Source organism: Nothobranchius furzeri, chromosome 6 (genome assembly GCF_043380555.1).
Source record: "Nothobranchius furzeri strain GRZ-AD chromosome 6, NfurGRZ-RIMD1, whole genome shotgun sequence".
NCBI lineage: Eukaryota > Metazoa > Chordata > Actinopteri > Cyprinodontiformes > Nothobranchiidae > Nothobranchius > Nothobranchius furzeri.
Window position 1 is genome coordinate 41,211,627 of NC_091746.1, and position 25,780 is coordinate 41,237,406.

Consider the following 25,780-nt stretch of genomic DNA (forward strand, 5'->3'; position numbering starts at 1 on the left):
TTGAAAGCTTCGCGGGACACGTTCCCGAGCTTCTCACCGAGAGTGGCTAGTTAGCTCGTCGGCTAATGCTAGCGAACGCCCTGGAGCGACCAGGGTCTTAAAATTGCCCGATCAACCACCGGGTATCTCGCTCCGTGGTTAAAAGGGTTTCAACAGCGTACGCAATCTGGATGCAGTATCGCTCTACGGTACATAACCCGACTTACAGCGTTTACCTAGCAAGTTAAGCGAGTATTCCGACAAAGAACAGCGCGGATCAGGCGCTTATTGAACGGAATTAAATTTCCGACGGAGTCTTCTGTCTCCGATTACACAAATGGATGCACACAGTGTCACAAACACCGCGACAAACAATAAACAGACGGTTCCAACGTATTAAAACAGGATAAATGTTTACCCTCAAATGTAGGCCTCAAAATGGCCGTCAGCACACGTCAGCACTTAAGGCGTTTTGATGAAACAGCGCCTCCTGTTGGAGGGTGATGAATGTGCACCCCCCTTTCTGAGAAGCTGAATGAGGGAAATGCTTGCCTTTCCTCTCCCTGAACTCCCTGAACTCACACACTGGACAAAAAAAATCCCACAATGTCTCAAAATTGGCACAAAGTGTAATAAACTGTGCAGATATCATGCATGGCTCGCCACTTGTAACGGAATTGAAGTGATGTAACTATCTAGAGTTGTATTTTAATACACTGTAAGTAGATCACTTTTTATAATCAGAAGAATAGGCTGTTTTTATCATCAGGGAGTTTAATTAAACACTCTGTATTGACTTTGAGACAAGAAAAGAGAGAGAGATGGGATCGTTTGAGAATCTTTAATTTCTTAATTATAAATTCTTAACAATCTACCAGGACTAACTCTGTGATGGATGAAAATGGATTTGGATGTTGTGTTGGTGCGTGTGTGTGGTTGGTTCAGACTCCTTAGGCTGACGTCATTGAATCTGGTAGTCTTTGTTATGACTAGATATCACGAGGCTTATAAAGTGATGACATGAGCCGCTATTTTGCCGTGTACGTACCCAGGGGGGGGGGGGGGGGGGGCTCCCAGGTAGATCAGGAAATGCCAGGTCTGGAGACCTCGGATGTGCGCTGGAGCTGTCGGAGCAGCGGTCGCAGCGTTTCAAAGCCCGTCTGAAGGGTCGACCCCGGTACCAATCGGCGGCGTCAGCAGGTGCTCTTATTTTGAAAGGATGTCGTCTGGTTGTTAAACGACGAAAATCTCCAACTTCACAGTTCTTAGTTTAAAGAAGAAAACACATCTGGCCAGGCTGTGCTTTTCTTTAGAATGACGGTGAATAGAACTGAAGTCAAAATGGAACTGAGCTTAAAATGGCGTTGCCTTGTTTTATATCTCTGAATTGTTGATAAGTTTTAGTAAAGGGGATTGGACACTTTAAGTCAACAAGCCAGATTCTCCTGCGGCAGCCGAAAGCTCTGATTGGTTGGAACAATGTGTCATGCGTTTCTATGGAGATGAGGATCAGTCTGTCTGTGCAATAGTCCTGTTTTCATTAAACACACAAATCATGACATCTCTATTCCACAGATCATTCACTTGATTATTATTGATCAACATATGTTTTGCTTAATTTTTTTAAAATCACAAATAAAGTACTTTGATTAAGGAAAAGCGTTCTTCTTCTCCTTCGGACTCTTCTCCTGGAATGTAAACAGTCTGAGGAACACCCGACCTTGGCTTTTATACACGGGTGTAACTGTGCACAGGGGGCAGCTGTGTGGAGCTGAAAATGATGAACTTCATAACCTTACACAAGCATATAGCGACCGTGGAGAGGACAACTCCCTTTCAACAGGAAGAAACCTCCAGACGATCCTGGCTCAGTGTAAGCAGCCATCCACCACGACCCACTGGGGATCGAGAAGATAGAGCACACACACACACACGCACGCACGCACGCACGCACGCACGCACACACACACACGCACACACACACACACACACACACCAAGCAAATATTCTTTGAGTAAAACCAATTGAGTCTAAAATATTACTAAAGGCTACATTGAGGCTATCATTTTCAATGTCCACATGAATGTTAAAATCTCCCACAATAATGACCTTATCAGTATTTAGCACCAAATCAGATAAAAAAAATCAGAGATCTGATCCAAAAACTCAGAGTAAGGGCCTGGTGGACGATATAAAACTACAAACAAGAGTGGTTTTACAATTTTGCTATCTGGATTGGGAAAACTAAGAATAAGAAGTTCGAACGAACTGTAGCTATAAATTGGTAAGGGATTGACTAATAAGTCGAAATGAAAAATGGTTCCTACTCCTCTTCCTCGCCCTGTACTTCGAGCAATATGATGATTTAAATAATTAGAAGGAGTTGACTCGTTTAAAGAAGTAAAGTAAAAAGTAAAACACTAAAAACTTGTCTTTAGTTAATCCAACTGTTCCAGACAAGCCCTTCTTGTGGTTAGGTAGAGGTATGGAAATACCAGTCAGAAGACTGAGATCCAGATTCTGTCTGAAGCATGTAAAACTGAAATGATGCTTTCTCAGATAAATCTCACACTTATCAGTTCCTGAGTCTCTTGGTAAACCGTCTCTTGTATGAGTGAAGTAAAATCACTCAACTTCTCTTCAGCAATGACGGAATGATTGTTTTATTGCTCATTCAGCATTAATGGTCCTAAAGTAATCCTGACCATTAGTTCCCCAGAGGTTGAAGGTTAGTGTTCTTTTAAAAGTTGTTCTCGTGACTTTAACAGCCTTTTCACTCATTTACTGTCTAGTACTTGTTTCTCACCACGGATATCTTCAAAAATTTTAAATCAAGTAGAGAAGTAGTAGATGAAAACAAATTAGTAAGATCTAAAAACTATTTACAGCAGATCAACAGGATCTAAAAGTCTTGTCTAAATGCTCAACTGCCGTTTGGAGAAAAAAAAATCATTATTTATGAAATAAAAATTTCTGGTTATAAAACAGTGTTGTGTTTTAGTGTTTTTCTTAGATTTAGCTAAGAAATGGGAACTAGCTGTGTCTTCAACAGGCTGTTGGTGACAAAGTGCCTAATCATCCCATTTAAAACTGGTTCTCTTTCAAGGTGTCTGTTTTGCCGGGAGCCATTTTAACACCTGAATGGTTGATAAACAGTAGCTGTATCATAGATGGTGTGAAAGACATCTAAACCAGAGACAGAGTCACCATGGTGAGTGTGTCTCACCTATTGTGTCAACTCCACCTACTGGTTACTCGTATATTGCAGAGTTCGGATGTGTCATATTGCGTTAATTTTGGAGGAAGTGCACAAACAACGCTTCAAATCAATGCTTCAAACAAATGCAGGTAACGTGTGGCAGTCATTTTGAACATGTGTTTGCATCATTAAACAGCAAGTAAATCACAGCTTTAGTCAACAAAACATAAATAAGGTAAGTAATCTCCCGAAATGCAAAAAAAAGGCATCAAAGTCCAAAGAAAACGCTCAAGATCACTTTATAAATATTACAAAAATGTGAATGAAAGGAAATATATATATAATAACACAAGACTTGAGATAAAAGCTCATAAACACACCAACATGTCATTCTTGGCCCATACACCAACAACTTCCCCTTTGCAGCTTGACACCGGCCGGCACATTTTAGGATTAATTTATACTTTCTGAACAGGGAGTTTAAGGTCTCAGCAGCAAACAAGTTTGTTTTGGACTACATGAAGTCTGCGATGATGCAAGGTAGCTGGATGTGTCAATAAATTGTTGTAATGTATGCTATGAGAGCATCAATTAGAATCAAATGAATAAAAAAACAAAGGAGTCGGTGTGTGTGTGTGCCAAAGTTTCTGTGTGAACATTTGGAAGATTTTTTATTTCCTAATAAGCCTAACAAGAGACTTCATCAATGGAATCTCTAACAGCTTGATGCCTGATTGAAATGCCAACCAGCTCAGTGGTGATGATATATTCTGCTGAAAGGTGGACTGCATTTTAAAGTCCCAATAATTAGCTGCACAGATTGTTTGCTACTGTTGACTGTCACTCAAATGCTGGATCATTAACTTCATGCGCATGATTATACTCTATCTTAGGTGTGCTTTTTAATGGCTACTTGATACTAAAAATGAAAGATTTGTGCATAACTTTCAAGGTTACTTCTTAGATTGGGCTGTTTTCATCCTTGTATGCAGTTCCCCTTTGTAAACAACCTGGTTAGGTATTTAGATGTCTGAACTTTATACAATTTGAACTAATCACAAAGGCTGAATCCCATTTCTTACTACACTAAGCCGAAGGGTCATCTTGATAAGACGTGATTTGAAGTCATGGAGGATACAATATTCCACGGTAAAATGGAATACCATTTTATGATGTGGATCATTGAAAAAACTGTTTTCAATTGTTATTTCTGATCATAATTGGTCACTCTTAGGTTTCCATGCAGGTTGAATGTGAAAATAATCTCCTACAACTATCTCCTGCATTGGTTTCAGAAAGAAAATAGGCAGTGAAACACTAAGTCTAACAGTCACAATGTCACTTAGCATTCATGGACTCACTCAGCTTGACTCACAACAGGAAAGGCTGTTATTGGTTTAGCATCCAGCAAGAGTAATTTGGAATCATAAAATGTCCATGAATGGACCTGCCTTTCTCGCCTCTGATTGGCTAAAAGGGCTCTCTTACAATTAGCTATTTCATATAGCAACAAACCATCATCCCTAACCTTCCTTGCGCCAACACAACAGCTGTTTTGGGGAGTTTTGTGAAGAAAATGCAAACTTAGCTCTATAATAACCATTCTGTCTTGTTTTGCAAAGTGCTTTTCTTTTTTTTAAAATAAAAACTCCTGAAAAACGTTAAATGTGAACTCGTAATGAATCTTGTTGCATTTATCAAACTGCTGGACTTGCTTTTTTATAACAGTTGGCTTTCAAGCATTTAGGTTATCTCACTAAAGCAGAGTACATAGGATAAACGTGTGCCTTACCTGGGTATGAAATATAATAAAACTGCCTTATTTTGCCCAGCTGTGTGCAGCAGATCTGTTTCTCATCTACAATAATAAAAACAGGTGAAAATAGGTCTAAATCATAATCAGCTTTAAATTAAATTCTGATAAGCATTTAATCAGATGAGAGATGTGTCCTAAATAACAGCCCTAACCTATGAAAGCAAAGACATAAGATAGCCTAATAAGTAAGTAATAAGATAACCCCGATGCTTGAGAGCTAACAGATTTTAAGTCAGTGTGATAAATGCAACAAGATTTATTACAAGTTCACATTTGACATTTTTCAGGTTATTGCATAAAAGAAACTGAAACTGATATGCCACAAAAGAGGACAGAATGGTTATCATGGCGCTACAACTTACTACTGCTGAATGAAGACAAAACAGGCTGTATAGTTTTTACCCCTCCAAACCATCCTGGTGTTCCTGTAACTGACCTCAGCCATCTGGCCCTCAAATGCAAGCCTTATGTCAGGAACCTCAGAGTCATCTTTGCCGAACAAATGAATTTCGATAAGCAGATCAACGCGGTAGTCAAGACAGGCTCAAAGCCATCTCCAAGCTGAAGCAATTTCCAAACCGCTCAGACTTAGAAAGTTATTCATGCTTTTATTAGTTCACACCTTGACTACTGTAATACCCTATATGTCGGACTGCTAAGGTCCACCATAGCTCATCTTCAATTACTCATCACATTACTCCCATTCTCCCAGAGCTACACTGGCTCCCTGTATCTTTCGGAATACAATTTAAAATCATTACATTTACATTCAAGGTATCAATGGCCTATCTTTCTGACACTTTGTCAGTACACAAACAAACGCATCAAACAAGGTCAATGGACAAGTCCATCCTAGATCTCCCACAGTACAATGTATTTGTACATTGTACAAACATTAGGGTGACCGCTCGTTTTCAGTGGTGGCTCCTTCTAAGGTTGGGCAATGGGACACATAAATCGGCCATTGGCAATGGGCTGAGCCGTAACTTTTTTTTTTTTACAATTAGGCGATCTGTTTATTTATTTATTTGTTTGCCTGTGAGTTAGTTTGTTATTGACAAATCTTTTACACGTTATGCACAGAGAACACCGTGGAGGTAACAATCAAGAAAAGATCTCCATCAGTGCATCTGAGCCTTTTCTCACCTCCTCTGCCTCTTGTTGCTAACAGTGCATGCGCAAGCGGTGCACTGAGGAGGAGCTCGGAGAGCGTCTGTGACGCACTCAAAATTGTGCACAGCAACACGGTGTTGAGTGGAAAGTGGAAGCACTTCTGGAAGACTTTTGGTTATTTAATTTGGAGAAATGTTTCCTGATTTAAAACATTGGCTTAAGTAATGCTCATTATTCAGCACCTGCTTTGAGTGTGTCAGTGGTGCGTGGATCCATCCAGAACATTTTAATAGCCACAAGTCTGTCTGAGGCAAAAGTCCAGAACCTCTTGACCTCTTCAGCAAGCTCCCTAGAGACATTTGATTATGCACAAGCTGCAGGTGACCAGTTCAGGTTTAGGCAGAGCAGAAGGAATGTGCGTTCAGGCCAAAGCAGGTGAAACGTTCTTACTTTAAGTGAAATTGTTTAATTTCATTGTTTATGTTACTGGGCTACTCTGGTCAGCTTGTTTGGACTAAATATAAATGAATGGAAATTTAACGAATGATTACATTGTCCATATTTTGGGGCTGACGATTAGCGGTGGGAAAAATTGTACTCCCTGAAACAGGCGCCTCTGAGCTTTTTTCCCCAGAGTACAACTTGCCTTGTATGTCATTCTGGCGGGAAAACTATACAGGTGCATCATAGCTGAGTTTAAGATGGCAGGTTTTGGAGTCTTATTTTCTGATATTTGGACATCTTGCCCTAGATTGGATAGCAGCAACGAGACTCTACCACTGACTTGTAACGTGGATATTTTATCTCCAAAAATAACACTGGTGTGTAGCTAATGATAACAGTTAGCTTAAACTAGCAAAATAATTCTCTGCTTATACCAAGACGCTAAACTGCTAAACCAACAACAGCCTTCCCCGTCACAAGTCAAGATCGATGAGTCCATGAATGTTCATTCACATGTGACGTAGATCTGTCAGGCTTTTTAAATCCTAGATTTTCACTGTCAATCTTAAGCTAATGCAGGAGACAGGTGTAGGAGGCAATGTTCATGTTCAGCCTGAATGAAAAACTCAGAGTGACTGATTGTGCTCAGAAAATAACCATCAACTCATTCACTGCCATTGACGACTTAAGTCGTCATTTTAGATCCAGCCGTTCACTGCCAAAGACGACTAAAGTCGTCATTTGCATTTTTTTACTGTTTGAGCATCGGAACGAGCCCCCGCGCTGAGAGAACAAACATCTCAGCCCTGAAGCCGATCTTCATCCGCATACGTCACAGATCACATGATCAGGAAGCAACACATCCATGTGTTAGGAGATCGTTTTGGGCCGTTCCTGTAAAAAAAAGTGAGGCGCGAACCGGAAAAGCGTCTGCCGATCACAATTCGACAACGGATTATGAAAGAACGGATAATGCTCAAAACACGCGGCTTCTTCCTGATGCAAGAGGTGAGTCTCCTCTTTGTTTTGGTTGTTTTGGCATCGACATCATGCTAGCGCGCAACGTTCTGTGACTCTTAAAAAACAGTAAAAACGGTGAGAAACGCTGGCAGCGAAGGGCGTTAGTGATCAGGAAAAGGCTGGCAGTGAGTGAGTTAAAAAGGGTTTTTCAATCAACCACACATTTAAAAATCTCAAAAGTCTGATTCCAACTAGAAATAAGCTTATATTCATGTAATTTTATCCAACTAGTCACAGACAATGAGGAACCAGCTAAAACAGACAAAACTGCTGGAATGAAAACAAAAATTTCAGAAACATCACGTAAATTACAATTTTCATTAGCGCTATTTATTTGTGCTGGAAGGCCTTAGGGGATCCCCTTCTCCAACAGTAATGGCTTCTTAGCAGTAATCTGACCGTTATTGCCTGGTCATGCAGTCGCTTTCAAACAGCAGATGTGGAGATGTGTCAGCCACTCGAACTTGGTGAGATATTCATGTAGAGTCTAATCGGAGGTGCTCTTCATTTGTTAATTGGCTGTTACTGAAGCTGTTAACTGTAATTAACATATACTCTGCAGCAAAGGTGAGTCTTAATCTTCCTGTCCCTGTGGATGCGAAGTGTGAGGTACAGGGGTTGCATGAAAGCCAGTTTCATTGAGTCTGGTTTTTTCCTGCAACAACACTTGATGATTCCTTTGAAGTTCTTGCAATTTTACAGATGTGCTAAGGCAATTATAGACTTTAGAGTGGTCACAGATATAATGATTGTCCTAACTTTTGGATAAACATAAAAAAGATTAGTCTACAGATTTGTTTTTTTAATATCATGTTACAAATATCTTGGCAAATAATTAGATATTTTCAGGTCTAACTACAGTTTTAACCAAAAATGTTTATGCATTTTGGAAAATTTAAAATGCATAATCACTCAGATTATAAATGTTAGCATAAATATTGGATCTGAGACATGAAGTTTTAAATTAATTTTAACACATGTGGCTCATTTCCTCTGGTCTGAATTCTGCAGTACATTTTGTTGGATAACTGATGTAATCTGGGGCATGGCTAAAGTCATGTATCATTTAAAACCAAACTGAGAGCCCTTGAGATGGATTCCCTGTGTTGTAAATGCCATCTGTAATTTCGTACATAACATGCCTGTGTAACTGAAACATTTTGTAACTGTAACTTTTGCTGCCTTTTGGCCAGGATTCCCTTGAAAATTATGTTTTTAATCTCAATAGGAACTTCCTGGTTAAATAAAGAATTAAAAAAATAATGTCGCCATTGATTATCTGTCCGGTACAGAAAGTATGCTGGAGTGTCTGTTCTTTACACACTAAAACTAGATGCAGCAACACCCATGATTTTCACATCTTGTTCATTTAGGATACGATTCATGACGCACACAGATCTTGACACATTTCCATGGACCGATCCAACAGAAATGTACCATGTAACTAAATGGGGAGGGCCAAGCTAAGGATAAAAACTAATGTCTCGAAGGATTCTAGGCCTTTTGACAGTTGACCATGAGGGGTGGCTTCAGGGGGTCACATTGTCTTGTTCACGAACAAATTGAATCTTTCAAACGGGTTTTCAAAGTGAACAATGAGAGCCGAGTCCCTGTAGAGAGCCGTTCATCTTGTCTTCCGGTAACAAGCTTACCCGGAATTAGGTAAAGCGCACCCGCTCAACCCCCACCCACCGCTGTGACGGACATCGAAGGAACGCTACCCAACCACCGTGCATCACTGACACTGAAGGAACACGTTGCACTTAATAGAAAATGTAAGTAAACACAGAGGTAAGTCCCGCTTTTGTTAACAGAATAAGCTGAGATGATAAGCTGTAGTGATGCAGATGCCCAGGAGCGTCTCTCCGTTAGAGCTGGAGGTCAGATCACCAGACTGTTCACAGGGACTGTGGAGGACAGACATCTTCAGGAGTGGCTTGTCAAGAAAATTTAACCCATTAACTGCCAGTCAGAAAAGCCTTTCACTGCCAGCATTTTTCAGCGTTTTCACTATTTTTTGAAGAGTCACAGAATGTTGCGCTTACGCCCAAACTATCAAAACAAAGAGTAGACTCACTTCTTAAATCAAGAAGAATCCACGTGTTTCGAGCGTTATCCGTTCTTTCATAAGATCGAATTGTGATCTGCAGAAGCTTTTCCGATTCGCGCCTCACTTTTTTTTTTACCATTAGTTGCCAAAAACGCTCTCCTAACACATGGACTTTCTGCTCCCTGATCATGTGATGTGTGACGTACGCAGATGAAGATCACTTTTAGAGGTGGGAGGTTTGTTCTCACGGTGCGGGGCTCAATCCAATGCCCACACAAGTAACAAAATACAAATGATGACATTTGTCGTCAATGGCAGTTACTGAGCGCGGATTCAATAGAAATAAAAACAAGTTATGTTCAAGTTAAAGGGAAGTCTGTGGCAGCACAAAGACCACCCCAAACCCCCTTTATACCACCATTGTGTAATTTTTTGTAAAAAGGACACAATTGCACCACATTACCGCTACAGTCTGACCACTTATAAATGAATTGAGGCTCCCTGATGCTGCTTCAGTTTTGCGGCAAAAGACCAATCAATGTCTCTAGAAGGCCACTCAAAAATCATTGGTCCGAAACTGTTTTTATCACTTAAGAAATATCTCCAAACTGCGAAGTTTGGTGTCAAAGCATGAAGTTGAAATGGTAATCCATGCCTTTATCTCCTCCCATCTAGATTACTGTAACACACGTTTCACGTGTTTTAACGTAAAAGCCCTGGACCGCCTTCAGTTGGTCCAGAACTCTGCAGCAAGGCTCCTAACTGGAGGAAACAGAAGAGCACACATCACTCCTATTCTAATGTCTCTGCACTGGTTACACATCAACTTTTGAATTCATTTTAGAATACTGACTATATCTTTCAGGGCTCTACATGGTCAAGCTCCTATGCTCCAACCCGAGCCCTCAGGTCCACACACCAGAACCTTCTAGAAGTTCCAAGGACCTGATATAAAAGTTGAGGTGATCGCTCCTTCCAGACTTTTGTACCCTGACTTTGGAATGATCTTCCTTTACCCTTACATAGTATTGACAGTCTGGACACTTTTAAAAAACAGCTAAATACCCTTTTATTTAAAGCTGCCTTTACCTAAATCTTTTATTTTCTAATTTTTAACTCAAATTTGTAATAATTTTTCATTAGTTTTGTGAAATGTTATAATTTTATGACTTTATTTTCTCTGATATTAATCTCTTTTTGTTTTGAGATCATTATGATTTATTTTGTTTTGATTTATTTGAAGCACTTTGTGATTTTATGGCTGTGATAAGTGCTATAAAATAAAATATACTTACTTACAAATTGGCAGTGTTTTCTTTATAAAAGAGTCTTATGTGTCACATTAAACAAGTGAGAGCATTCAGTCTGCTAATTGGTCAGATCGTCTGAGGGTGGGGCTACCAGAAATAAATACAGAATGATTGCGTGTTCTGATCCTGGGTTAGTTGACAACATGGTCTAACTTCCTTCTCCCTGAGCTGCTTATGAACTATTTAAAAACATTTGTGTGTGTTTTTTTTGTGTGTCAAAACCGATTAACCTAGTCATCCGGCACAAATGTGAACAACCTAACTAATCTTGTTGTTGTCATCCAAACGAGCCGTTGGTTCATTTTCAGCTAGCTACTGACATTTGTGTGCCCTCCTCGCCTCTGTCAGTGCACCCCAGGGCAACTGTGGCTACACCGTAGCTCATCACCATCAGTGTATGAATGTGTGTGTGAATGGATGAATGATACACTGTAGTGTAAAGCGCTTTGGAGTCCTTACTTTGAGAGGCGCTATACAAGTGCGGGTCATTTATCATTCATTTACATCGCAAGATGTAACCCAAACCTGACTACAGATGGGTATTTTGCTCATACTTGTGGAAGATTGACGTTGGATCACATTTGAATAAGTGAACCACTCTGGAGTTCATTTGCAACCAAAAACCACCTCTTCCGTCAGGTCTAGCTTTGGTTCCTTAGTTCTGCACTCTGATAGGTTTGGTTCACACAAGCACAAGCAAATCAGAACAAGGAGGAAAACACACCAGGGCTCCATTTGAACTGGCCTCAAGTGACTGACTGACATATGGACTTTTACTTTGACCAGCACTGGTATAGCACCTTTTAGAGTCAGAGGATGTAGCCACAGCTGCCCTGGGTCACACTGACAGAAGCGAGGCTGCCGAGCACAGGCACCACCGGTCTCTCTGACCACCATCATCAGGCAAGGTGGGTTAAGTGTCTTATCCAAGGACACAATAGCAGCATTCTCTGTCCGGAGCTGGGATTGAACCCGCAACCTTCCGATTACTGGACACCCCACTAAACCTCCTAAGCTACTGCTGCCCTTAAATCCCAAATCATTTCAGTTATGAAAATGTTAAGTTAATTAGAGGTTTATACTGAGGTCAAACTTCTTCATAAACTGCAACTGGTCCAGAATTCAGCAGCCCGTATTATCACCAGAACCCCTTCCTTTCGCCATATCACCCCGGTTCTCCAACAGCTTCACTGGCTCCCAGTTAAATTCAGGTCCATCTTCAAAATTCTCCTCCATACCTTCAAAGCAATCCATAACCTCTCTCCTCCATATATCTCAGACCTTATAAGTATTAACACCCCATCCCATTCTCTCACATCTTCTTCTTCCATCCATATTGCGGTTCCTTCTGCCCGTCTCGCTACCATGGGGAGCAGAGCTTTCAGCCGCTCTGCTCCTCGACTCTGGAACTCACTTCCCCCAGACATCAGGAACATCGACAGTTTTACCCTTTTCAAAACAAAACTCAAAACACATATGTTTAAATCTGCCTACGACCTCTGATTTTACCGAACTGTTTCTCTTTGTTTTTTCTTGGTTGCGTTTTATTGTTGTTTTATTGTTTTTTTATTAAGTATTTTCTGTCAAGTGACCTTGGGTGTTCTGAAAGGCGCTTTTAAATAAAATGTATTATTATTATTATTCTTTATGGCTACTGTCCTGGCTGAGTACAAACTGGAACTTTTCAGTTTTGGCCCACCCAGCATCCACATTTCTATAAAAGGCAGACACAGCCAATGACACAAACAATATCTAGTTTTTATGTTTGACATTCTTGGCAGATTTATGGATGAGCAGACGTTCTGCTAATCCTGACTTGGCCTAGTTCTATTTAACAATGAACTCACAGACTGAAAATACATGTGAAGGTTAAATTTAATAACAAGTCATTCCACTTTTGTCGAGTGAATATGATGATCACTTGCCAAACAAATGAAACTTTGCAAAAATAAATAAATAAAACAAAGTTTTGTGTGGCTCAAAACTAAAGGCCAGTAAGAATGACAAACTTGGAAAACTCTGTAAACATCTCACATGTCGACCTTTCTGGCAAATGGCCCACTGTTGAGACAAAAACAGCCGTGTAGTCAGCAGCGAGATGCAAAAAAATAAATAAAAAACCAAGTGTGATCTCAACTCTAAAGGCTAACACTGTCATGTTTGTGTAATTAAAAAGAAAATGTTCAGAGCGCCTGCAACAGCCTTTTTCGTTGTCTCTATTTCAATGTGTGTCAAGGTCACAGCATGCCCTTGGGAATCCATTACCTATATGAGAAAGGAATGGAAAGAGGAAGGGCCGGCATTCCCTAGCCGTAGTTTGAGTCACGTTATGTAATGAGCTTCCTCGGCTCCCTGCAGACTCGATGTCATTATGGAAATTCAATTCCTGAATCCTTGTGCATATTTGTGCAGGCTATTAGACATGGATCGTGGGACATTTTCTTAAGATAATGCACCTCCTGATGACCTCTTGTCATTTCTATGGAACTGGACTAATATATACATATATAGGAGAGGCACTTCCATGGTTTTTCCAGTGATTTGTAGGCAATGGGTGGAAGTGAGCAATACCTCAGTGGCAGGGAGAGGTAAAATAGGTGTTTCTGCTATATAAAAATAGAATTCACATTCAGTAAATAGTGACTATCTCAGCCTGTTGTCTAGAAAAGTACCCATTAAATAAAAAAGTCCTAAATTTAGTTTTTAAAAGGTTAATTTGGAAGAGTTAGCAAACGTTAACAATACTATCATTTACACGGTGAGGAGGAAGGAGAGGAGATGTGATGTGTTTTTGTCATCAGCGGGGGTAATTACCTGCCACATGGCTTTCTCAGGCTGGGATGGTAATACGTTAGGAAACCTGGTGCCATGACATTGACAGGGCAGCCACCACTGTATTCCTCCTTTGCCCAGTCCTTCAACACAAAACAGGTAACAAAACAAAAAAAGCAATGATTATTATTCATGAAGATTTGATATGACTTGTTTAAAGACCTGATGCAATGGGTCGAACATCAGCCAAAATGCAGACACCCCCCACCCACCTCCCCCACCCAACACCACTACACTCAACCGGAACATGCCTGTTAAGCAGAGGTGGAAAGTAACAAATTACATTTACTCATGTTACTGTAATTGAGTAGCTTTTTTGTATATTTATACTTTTTAAGTCGTTTTTAAAAGCTGTACTTTTACTTTTACTTGAGTAAGTTTTTTTAAAAAGAATTGTAATTCGCTACATTTTAAATCATATCCGTTACTGAGTAAAAATAAATTATAGGCTTAATAAATTAAAAATATTATGTGAAGCAGCGTCGGAACGGAAAGAGACACCTGCATGAGCGCTGCGTCTAAACCGGGGGTGTGTGGGGGTGTACACTTTAGCTCAAAGACATCAGTTCAGTCGATCAACTCGCTGTTAACCTCCTCTCTCCCTCCTCTCCTGTGGGTTGGAACCCGCACCTTCACGCACCAGTGTGACGTCATCAGAATTCTGCTCGGTTCGGTAGCGAGACTCGGTTCCGTGTTTGAAATGTGTTTCTCTACCGCTCCGCACGGAAGCGGAAAATTAACGTTTAGCGCTCATAACAGGCGGATTCTCAGCGCTTTGCTCATAAAACAGAAGACCTGCAGGCCTCTGTGAGTTAAAACATCCTGATACTGTTCAGGTGTAAACATTGTGCTCCATCCCTGTGTCTGAACTCAGAAGATGCTTCTTGATGCCACAGATATGTGATGATTTAGCTTGTTTCTTTATTTTACTCCAGAATATGAGATTAAATTATTACTAAAGCAATTCAATGTAGTTAAATTAGTCATGGCGTGCGTGTGTGTGTGTGTGTTACACATATAGGACTGTATGAGACAGCATGGTTTCATCAAATCCATGCATCTTATATCTTGGCTGAAGTAACGGCTCAGGAAAATAACGTATATTTCATAAATAATAACGTCTCTGCAGTGTTTATGATAATGTTTAATCTTATCTTTGGTCTGGGAGGTGTAACATATCATGATACTAGCCTTTTAAAACATGTTAAAGTGTTACAAGAGGAGATAAATGCATGAATTTAAAGTTCATGTTTGGAGACCAACCTTCACAGTTTGGAGGCTCACGCTGGTGAGGAGACACCGTTAGTTCTAGTAACACCTGGGCTCCCAAGGCCTATTCTGATAGGATGGACGTTACGGGACCTATAAGGATTCCAGATGTATGATTGGAGGATTATTTAGGAGGATCGGAATGAACAAACTGATTTCAGTGGTGAAGGGTTAAATGAGTGAGTGAACCCACTACCAAGGATGAACTCTGTCTGCTTACTTTAAAAATCAGTTGCTCTAAATAAGCATGAAGGTCAGAAAGGAGCTCTAGGATGGACATGGATAAAGGAACTGTAATGTAGAGGTAAAGTAGGGCAGGGCCAACGTTAGCAGCTGTCATACGGTCCATCTGAAATGTTTGACTTTCATTTAGCTCGTTATGTGACAGGTTAGAGCGCAGTCTCATGTTAGAGTTTTGTCATGAGGACATTGAGATACCTCACATGCTGATGGCATCTAAAAAAATGATTTTTCTCAAAATAAAGAATAATTTGAATCACAATTGAAACTTACCATCCTAAAAAAAACCTCGTCCAATCGATGTGCACGTCCTGTTCTCACTGATTGGATAGAAATCCCTCCTTCAAGCCATGCGTGTTTGAGTGTGTGTGTGTGTGTGTGTGTGTGTGTGCGCGCACACAAGCGAATTGTGAACTGGCGTTGTGATTTAGCACTACTTAGATGTAGCCATCCTTACGCTGACAAAAATGTAACTAAGTAACTTTTACTTTGAGTACATTTTGTTTACGATACTTTTTACTTTTACTTGAGTAAAAATTTAGGCAAGCACTTTTACTTGTAATTGAGTAAAACATTATAAAAGTATTGGTACTCGTAATTAAGTAGGACATTTTAGTACTCTTTCCACCTCTGCTGTTAAGCAGGCTTACTTGTACCTATTCTTTTTTTTTTCTTTTTTTTTTTGACCCTGGAGAGAATTTTGACACACAACTGGCAGCTCTCCTTCTGACAACATGGATGATTAAAATTGACATGACGGCAGTCCAAGCTGAGAAGAAACCAAACAGTTTAAACCAAAGTCTCTATTACAATGTATTGTTAAAACACATCTAACTACACGATAAGTTTTAACTGCTAACAAAGACATATCTATGAAGGATAAAAGTACTAAACCCTTTCAAAATCTGAGAAGAAAGAAGATAGTCAAATTGCACCTCTAATCCCCAAGTTGCAAAACATTAAGCACATATAGTTCTCATCACAAGTTGTGGGATTTAAAAGTTAACCAGTGAATCTCATCAATATTTGAACACTACTGTCCTCAACAGGGATTGTGCTAACCTACCAAAGAATAAGTAGACCATGAAATTAAAGTTGAGAACTTTTACAAAGACTGAATACCTTTTTAGTATATCTCACTTGTGTTGCCAAAACAGCCCCACGTTTTTAAGGGTATGCCTCCCACTGGTCTCTGAAGGTCTGGACCCAACGTATCATGATGATGATGGTTCCAAAACTATTTGAACTACCTTGAACCATTTCTCAGATATAAACTTGATTGCTTTTTTGACTCTGTGTTTATTTTTGGGGGTAATTTTTTACCTAATTATTGCTAGACTGGCATGTGTAGGGTTAGGAGTTAAGTGAAAGAATAGTAGGGTTAGGAGTTAAGTGAAAGAATAGTAGGGTTAGGAGTTAAGTGAAAGAAAGAAAGAAAGAAAGAAAGAAAGAAAGAAAGAAAGAAAGAAAGAAAGAAAGAAAGAAAGAAAGAAAGAAAGAAAGAAAGAAAGAAAGAAAGAAAGAAAGAAAGAAAGAAAGAAAGAAAGAAAGAAAGAAAGAAAGAAAGAAAGAAAGAAAATGATATTTTCTATAGCGCTTCTCAAGATAAAAATCATGAGGCTTGAAAAAAAAGATTAAAATGTGTTTAAAATGAGAAAAAAGATATAAGGAAAGGGAGAGACAAAATGAATAGGGAAGAGGGAAATCAGTGGATCCCAGGAAAGGCGAAACAAGAGCAGAACAAGGAAACGGTGGTGACGATGGTCACACAAAAGCCAGTCTGAACAAGTGAGTTTTCAGCTGCTTTTTAAAGGAGTCCACTGAGTCCACTGATCTCAGGCTCGGTGGGAGAGAGTTCCAGAGTAGAGCCCTGCACGGGCCTAAAATCTGAGCCCGTGTCCGGCCCGGCCCGAGGGGGTGGAGCCCCAGCCCGACCCGGCCCGAAAAGGTTTTCAGGATTCTCTGGCCCGACCAGAGCCCGATTTTTTTTAACCAACTAAATGAAAACAAAGTGTGTCAATCCTGACCAATGTGTTAAAAGACGTGCAGGATCCGATCAATTTGTTTTTCCCTCATTTACCGTCACAGAGATAACGGCGCACTGGCTCTGGTGGTAATCAAGTTAAATGTTATCTCTTTCCAACAATTTTCACAAGAAAACAAAACAGTCTAAAGCAGGGCTTGTGTTGTGTTGACCGGATAGTTCCCGTATTTGACGGTTTATTCTGACGGAGAAAGAATAGAAAGAATTACCTCGACGCATGCAGACGAAAGTGGACTGTGATCTGAAGTTTGAACATCAGATTAAGGCGGTGGTAAAATCTGGCTTCTTTCACCTCAGGCAGCTGGCAAAAATAAAGCCAATTGTTTCACGGCAGCACTTTGAGACAGTGATCCACGCCTTTGTAACCACTCGGCTGGATTACTGTAACGCACTCTACATTGGGGTCAGTGCATCTTGTATTAGTCAGCTACAGAGAGTGCAAAATGCCGCAGCTCGTCTTTTAACTGGCACTCGAAAGTTTGAGCACATTTCCCCAGTTTTAGCTTCGCTTCACTGGCTGCCCATTTCTTTTAGGATTCAGTTTAAAATTATTTTATTTGCTTTTAAAGGTCTTCATGGCCTCGCCCCCTCTTATCTCTCGGATCTGATAAAGCCTTAAGCCTGATTTATGCTTCTCCGTCTGCGTCAGTGCGGAGACACGCAACGCCATTATCCGTCCTTGCGTAGGGCACGCAAGTACGTACGGAGTCGAGCCCACTTTTTTAAACATCCGTCGAACGAGACGGATTACGCAAGCTTGTGATTGGTCAGGACGCCGCTGTTGTTTACAGCGCCGCCATTGCAAAGAGAGCCGAGGATAACTAGCGGCAGACACGGAGAAGCTTGAAGAATATCTTGCGAAAAAACTCCAAAAATATGAACGTTTCATCCTCCCGTGACTGGAGGAGTGAAAAGATGCGCAGCAAGCGTTTTATTTGTGGACGGAAATGACAGGAAACGTGGGTTTAGAGGTGGTGAGCGCATGAAGCGGTGGGAGAATGAGAGACAAATATGTCCATGTTAAAGTGTCTTATATACACAAAAAACACAATATAAACACACTATCTTGGACCGATACATGACAGGATGCCACAGAACAGCGCTACGCCCTCTGTGGTCCTGCCGGGCAATTGCTTTGCAACACTCCCCAGGAGACGGAGAAGTATGAGAGTAAAACGCTTCCGTCAATCCGCGCGTGTCTGTCCCTTGCGGAGCTGACGGAGAAGCATAAACCAGGCTTTACACTCCCTCCCGCTCTCTCAGGTCTGCTGATCAGCTGCTCCTGATTGTACCCAGGACTGAGCTTAAACTTAGAGGAGATCGCGCTTTTGCTGTTGCAGCTCCGAAACTGTGGAACGAACTTCCTTTAGAGATAAGACAGGCCAGTTCCTTATCTGTTTTTAAGGCACTCCTGAAAACATACCTCTTTACCCTGGCTTTTAATACCTTGTGAGATGTTGGTTTCTATTTTTTGTTTTATTTTAGCTGTTTTAGGTGATTCAAATGCGGTTTTATCAAGTTTTATCAAGTTTTTATTTTTTTAATATAGGGCTAGTTTAATTTTATGTATCATGTGTTTTATTTATCTTTGCTGTTTTCTGTCTAGTCAATTGTTTTAATGTACTTTCTGTACAGCACTTTGTTCCTGTGCTGGGTCTTTTAAAGCGCTTTAGAAATAAACTGGATTGATTGATTGGATTGATTGAACTGGCATTTTATTCATTACACACATCGCAGATGTAGCTAAATCACCCAAGAAAAGATTCCCATCTGAACATCTGAGCTGCTCAGCGCAGCTCACTGTCAGCGCATATGTGCACAGCGAGCTGAAGTTGTGGAGATTGGCTTGGAGCGCATCGCAGAACCAGAGCGCATGCGGGAAGGTTCCTCCCACTGAAGCGAGTGTTTTCCAAACCCGGTCTCTCAGAGAGACTTGTCACTTAGAAAATGTTCCCTGATTATGAAACTTTGGCTGAATAGTGCTTGTTCCTGTCTCCAATGTGGCGACACATCCAGGAGGAGAATCCCAGAATCTCTTCAGCTCAGAAAGCGCCTATGATTACGCACAAGCGTGACGCGTCAACCGGGTCTCATAGTAAGACTGGGTTGGAACTGTTCAGGTTTACGCTGACAATCTTTACATAGAATTGACTTACAGATATAAAATTAATTCAGTAAAATATAAAGCATTTTATTTAAATATCCATTCATTATTTTACAAGCACAGAGAGCCGCATCAGATGGATGGAAGAGCCGCGGGTTGTGACATGTTTTCTCCAGGACCAGAGAGGACGCAAACTCAATACATCTCTTTTATTGTGAGGTAATGATTTCTCCGAGTTTTGCGGTTGCGGGCGGGAGTAGACATGCACGCTACAGGTGTGGGCGGGAGTGTAACACACACGTTGCAGTTGCAAGCGGTAATGGTCAGAAATTCAGCGGGAGCGGGCAGGAGCGGGATGAAGAAAACAGTCCCGCGCAGGGCTCTACTGCTGCGTTTGTGTTTCAATTTTTTTTTATGAATTCGATTAAAATAAAGGCGCCCGGCCCGGCCCGTGTCCGAGGTAATTACACGGTCGTTGACCAGAAGCGGGCCGGGCCGACCCGAGGCCCTAGGGCTTCAGTGCAGGGCTCTATTCCAGAGTCTGGGGACCACCAGCAGCAAATGATCTGTGTTACGTGCCGTAACCCTTTTTGGCCACAAGATGGCCCCAGAGGCCTTTGCCTCACCTGTCTCCTGGTAACCAGCTGTTACCAACTACTGAAATCACTTGGCAGCTGTTAAAAGCTGCTTCCTTGCTCTAAGTCAAGGAGAAGGTACAAGGGTAGAGTAGACTGGCAACAGTTTATTCTATTCTCTTTTCCTCGCTCTTTTGGTAAAACTCGGAATAGTTAGTCTTCGGTGCTCTCGGTTTTTGGATTACGGATTTGGATTTAGGATTTTGACCATTTGGCTTATAGACTTTGGACCGGTTTTGACCTCGATTTAGGATCTCCCCATATATATTTATATTCTCGGTTATTAAATTCCCACCCCCTTCTGGGGTGGCGTTTTTCGTTCTCTTTTTGTATTTAGCTCCTTTAGTTTTGTATATAGTATTGCTAGGACTCTTTGTGAATATTCCACTTTGTTTTTGTAATAAAATTCTTTGTATTTTAGTGACACAGCACTCTGTTTATTATTTAATCCACACACTACTTTTATTACTCCCCTCCTCATCTCTCCTAGAGAGCCGGGGACGTAATAATCTGTCACCTTCGGTCTTTAGCCTGGTGCACTGCACAACCTGACTACAGCTTAGACATCTCATGGGGCTTAAAGGAGATGTACAGTTGGATGTCATCTGCGTAAAGATGGTAGGAGATTCCTTTAAAAGAGCTCAGGATGTGCTGAAGAGGAAGCAGATAGAGGAGGAAGACTAGAGGCCCCAGCACAGAACATTGTAGGACACCATGGGTGAGGGAGGTGGTGGAGGACCTAAACTTGGAGATGGCCACAGTGAAGGAACGCTCAGACAAATAAGAAGAGAATCACTCCAGAGCAGTTCCTGATAGGCCTACGCAGTCTCTCAGCCTCTCCAGTAGCAGGTGATGGTCAACAGTGTCAAAGGCTGCAGTCAGGTCCAGCAGGATCAGAATAGAACAGTCCTCTGCATCACTGTGTGTCAGAAGGTCATTAAAGTGACCTATGAAATTCAGAAATCAGAACAACTCAAATGTCGAGAAGACTTCGTGGCCAGCCGGATCACAGAGAACTCTCATCACACGGGTACTGTAGACCTGCACGCTGGCGTTGGATGGGTTAAGATTAACTTGATAACTACTTAAACATCACTAAATTCATACTGATTATTTTTATAATTCCAGATATCACATTCTTTTCTAAGACACTTAATTAGACTTTTAATAACATCAAAGGTCATGTTTCATTAAAGTTTGATTACTGTCTTTGCTGATTTTACCTTGAATAATCATTTATCTATAGTATCTAAAGTATCTTTGAATTGACTTGAATTGTCCTGTATGATCATTAGTCGTAGAAATATAGAAATGAATTGATTTTTATGAACTATAATTTTGCCTCTGTGTCAAATTATTGGTAAGTGTTTGTTACCTGGCATAGCCAAATTACTTAATTCCAGTGTCAATTGAATATTAAAGGTTCAATAATATTAATGATTAATATTTTTACGGAACATTACATCTTGTTGAATACCTTCCAAACTTCATTGACAGTTTATTAATTGTGACCACTTACAAAACGTTACACACTTAACACTCCTTGCCTGTTGGTCGTGGTCAGAAGGAATGCTGGTGGCAGCCTTGCTTCCATCAGTGCCCCAAGGCAGCTGTGGCTACAGTATAGCTCATCAGCACCGTGTGTGTGTGTGTGTGTGTGTGTGTGTGTGTGTGTGGTTCAGATGAACACATGTTAGGGTGGGAACCAGTAGGTTATTGGTATGCAGACAATCAGGCAATAAAGTCCAGCTGACCCTTTACTTCTGTAATCAGCATGATCTTCTTCAGTAATTTCAACAGCATTAGCTGCAGAAGATGCTACAGAAATACAGGCCATTAGCTGGTCAGACACAGCTCTTCACATGCATTAATGACCTGCAGCTTGTGTGTAGCAGCTACAGGTGTGGAAGCTTCAGAATTTAAATGTAAAATGTAATGAAATCTTTTTTTATGAGTATGTTTACTAATCAATTCCCCAGTCCTCCCTCTTGTGATTTATTTCATTTACTTAAATGCTCAAGAGGGACATTCTCCATTAATGCGCATTTAGTACTACAAAATGCAAATGCACCCAATTTCAGTCAGGGCTGGTTTCTATTCGTTGTCCCTCTGCCAGATGGTACAGGCTGAGTTAGCTACGGTCAATCAGATAAAAAATAAATAAAGAAATACATCAAGATAAAGTATTACAGTATGTCAGTTAGCATGGATAAAACCCATATAAGCAATGTCACAAGTTATGTTGTACCCAAACATTCCAATAAAACAAAGAAGAAACTGCTTTAAAACAGTGTCTCTCAAGATTTAAATCGCAAGGTGCTTCACAAGAACAATTAAAAATGAAAATAAAAATGATTAAAAGAATTAAGATAAAAGATATGAATTAAAATGAACAATTTCATCACATGATGCCACAACATACCATACATGATGCAGATAAAGACAGAAACAACAGAAATAGCAGCATGACAAGAAGCTGAGGAAGAAGAAGATGAATGGTCTCACACACACACAGGCCCTCATATTATAGGGAAAATAGTGAAAATGGTCCTCAGTATGTAGTAAGTACAAGCACAGGCGCGCGCACACACACACACACACACACACACACAGGTTCGTATTTCTACCCACATTAGAACCTTATTTACTCCTAAACCTAGCTGTAATGCAAACTTCATTCACACCTAACCTCCAAACCTAGCCCACAGGACTAAAAAAGTGGGTCCGCAATATCAGGACTGGCCTTTGGTTCCCATAAGGTCCATGGGTCTCCAGAAGGTCAGTGAATATGCCAGAACAAGTCCTAAACAGAATAGTTAAACACACACACGCACGCGCAAGCACGCACACACACACACACAGTATGACTCAGAGTTGCTTTGCCTAGTTTTGTTTACAGATTTGGGTGGATACAAGCCATCCCTTTAACTGCTTTCTAAAACTAGTAAAAGTTGGACATTCCCTGACAGTAATTGGCAATCTGTTTCCCAAACTTACCATGCAGGACAGACAGGACTGTCTGACTAAAGGTAGTACGTCTATATGGAATAATACAGTCACCTCTGCTGGTGGCTCTGGTCGCTCCTCAGAGAGACGCACACAGCTCGCCTTACAATGAAATCACACAATGTTGGTGGTGGGGGTGGGGGGTGTACACAATGTTAGGGTCTTTACAGTCCTATGCCACATTCCTGATCCTGCTGTAGTGGAGAAGCAATGGCTCAGCCATATAAGTTATGGGTTACCAATGTGTTGAGCGTCAACTTGAAACAACTGCTTGTTTAATTTCCCAGTGTCACACACACTGCAAGGTGTTTTCGTAATTAGATAACCAATGCTCTTCATTTCACCTGCCAATGGTTAGGATGTTTAGGGTAATTTACACCTGTACTGGCACATGACACAAGCAGGTAAACTACCTGATTAATAGGATGACGCATTTGCAGTGTTACTTAAAATAGTGCTGTATGAAATCTGCACCAGAGCCTGCAGCATCTCCTACTGCCACAATGAGATTAGGTATAAATATCATACACAATTTCTTCAAATTTCTATTATTACTCAACACCCCCCTCACTTCAGTGTGACCTGGGTTTCAATTAGATGCATTCACATCATAACTACATAACTACCAAGCGTCAGAGGAGTTTGGCTGGCCTGCAAACACATCAAAGATAAGAGTTTTTTTTTTAATAAAGTTGAGCTTTTCTACTTTTAGGACTGAACAGGAGGAAGGTATGAAGTGAAATGAAAAAGAAAAGGACAAGAGTAAGCAAGAGAGGCAGACAAAATTAGAGGGTAGAGCTGAGGAATGAGAAATGTAAGACAGAAGAAATGAGTGAGGGGGAAGATGGGTCTAAATCAGGCAAAGGCTCGAAACGCTGTGATCAAGAGACAGATGAAGGCAAGGAAACAGATGGCCCTGCTGCAGAGTTTTATGGCACATCTTCATTTGATGGCCACGTTAACTCCAGCATGGATAAATGGTGGAATGTAAGGGTTCTCATATACTTTAAACATCTCTAACCTCTAATTAGGTTAGAAATATGCATGTGTGGTTAGAATCAAACAGAATGTTGCTGTTTGTGATTTCCTAACATTCAGAGGTGAAACAGCACTGCAGCATCTTTTCAGAGCTTCCCCTGCAACACAAGAGGAGGTAGCAAAAAATGCCATACCAATCACTACAACAGTTTGACTTGTGAAGTATAAAGCTGTTGGTATGGACTGGAGTGAATTAGACACATCTGACGCGTTCTGCTGCACAGCTCAACAACTCTCGCCCTGCACCCTCTTTAATCTGCTCAGACGTGACTTTATGGGTCACGTAGTTTCAGTCAGTGCTGCAAAGCTTTTTACTCAATCACTGAGAAAAGGTGGGAAATGTGTCAATGTGCAGAATGAAAAACACATTGTGACATATAGTGCTGAATCTCTTAACAATGGCAGCCATGTTGCTATAAGCCATTAGCGCTTTCATAAACAGGTAACATAAAGAAAACTCTTTTATAGCTCATTGTAAATTCCCCAACATCAACCTGCTGTTTTCCTCTGTAATGCAGAAGCAGGGCAATGAAATCCCCTCCTTTGTCATGTGAAGACCACAGCAATATACAGACAGGAAATTAAAAGGATCTTTTGAACTTGCAGGTTTTCTCATCTTTACATTTATTGCTGAAGATGTTTGGATAACGGTGATTAAAAAAGGGCCAAGGAAATCTGATAACAATTTGGCTCCAATAAAATCCAGACAAATCCTTCTGTCACCAATTTAGATTGAAATTCCCCTCCCTTCTTCACTCATAGTAATTGTTCTTTAAAGGGTTAAATGTTACTGCCTCAAGTTTCCCTTAGGAAGTTTTCCAATGGATCTTCACTTTCAACAGCACCAGGCATAGAAAGCAGTTGAGGACCTGAAATAATGTATCAGCATGATTAATGTGTTGTTTCACATTCTACTGACGTTTGCTATACATCATGTTATGAAACTAAATGGGTGTTTTGTTTGTGTGTGACATAACATGATTAGAGTAAGTACTGTATTCCCAGCATGATTTTTTTCCCCAGTACTGCTGTATCGTTGTTGTTGGTGTGTGTGTGTGTGTGTGTGTGTGTGTGTATGATGCTTCCTAGCAACATTTTCCCTATGTTCAATTTACTCATTATAAACCATTTCAGATTGATTTAGCATAGTTCAATATACACTGCCCGACCAAAAAAAAAAGTCACTGTCAAATTAAAAGGTCACCCACTAATATTTCTAACAGGAGCAGGCCCTGAACACCAGAGCAACAGAGGCCAAAATCACACTAGATGGCACCCAAGGTGTAGGGCAGTAATATTGTTAGACGATCCGTCCATTTAGCCAGCCATCTATCATTCTATGTTCTTTCCCTTCTAGGTTGCCTAGGTAACATATCCAGGATAAAACCCAGACATCTCTCCCTCTAGTGATGCTCTTTAGGCCAATGTGTTTCCAGACTAGAGAGGATATATAATCCTTGCAGCAAGTTCTGGGTCTACCCCAGAGTCTCCTCCTTGTGGTGCATACACATAGCATTCTTGTGTACTTGACATGTATGTTCTTGGCAAAAACAACAGAAAGTCTGTTCTACCGAGTATGGGAGGACAAGGACGGCATTTTGAACAGAACAGTACACAATTGCATCATGGTTAAAAAAATGACCTGGCATAAAAATAAAAGTCAAGACCTAAAGAGCATGTC

The 25,780-nt window shown here is 40.7% G+C and overlaps 1 protein-coding gene across 4 annotated transcripts in view; it reads right to left on the reverse strand.

Annotated features, from left to right (window-relative positions):
- LOC107396981 (probable flavin-containing monoamine oxidase A) overlaps positions 1-25,780 on the reverse strand; it is a 125,653-nt gene that overhangs the window by 16,491 nt on the left and 83,382 nt on the right. For 3 of the 4 annotated variants that reach the window (XM_054744140.2, XM_054744141.2, XM_070552727.1), the window contains one exon: positions 13,746-13,846. In XM_054744140.2, the coding sequence (XP_054600115.2) occupies positions 13,746-13,846 (101 nt within the window). Of the gene's footprint in view, positions 1-1,052; positions 1,878-13,745; positions 13,847-25,780 lie in introns of those variants that run through there. The other variant, XM_070552728.1, reaches the window with a different exon arrangement.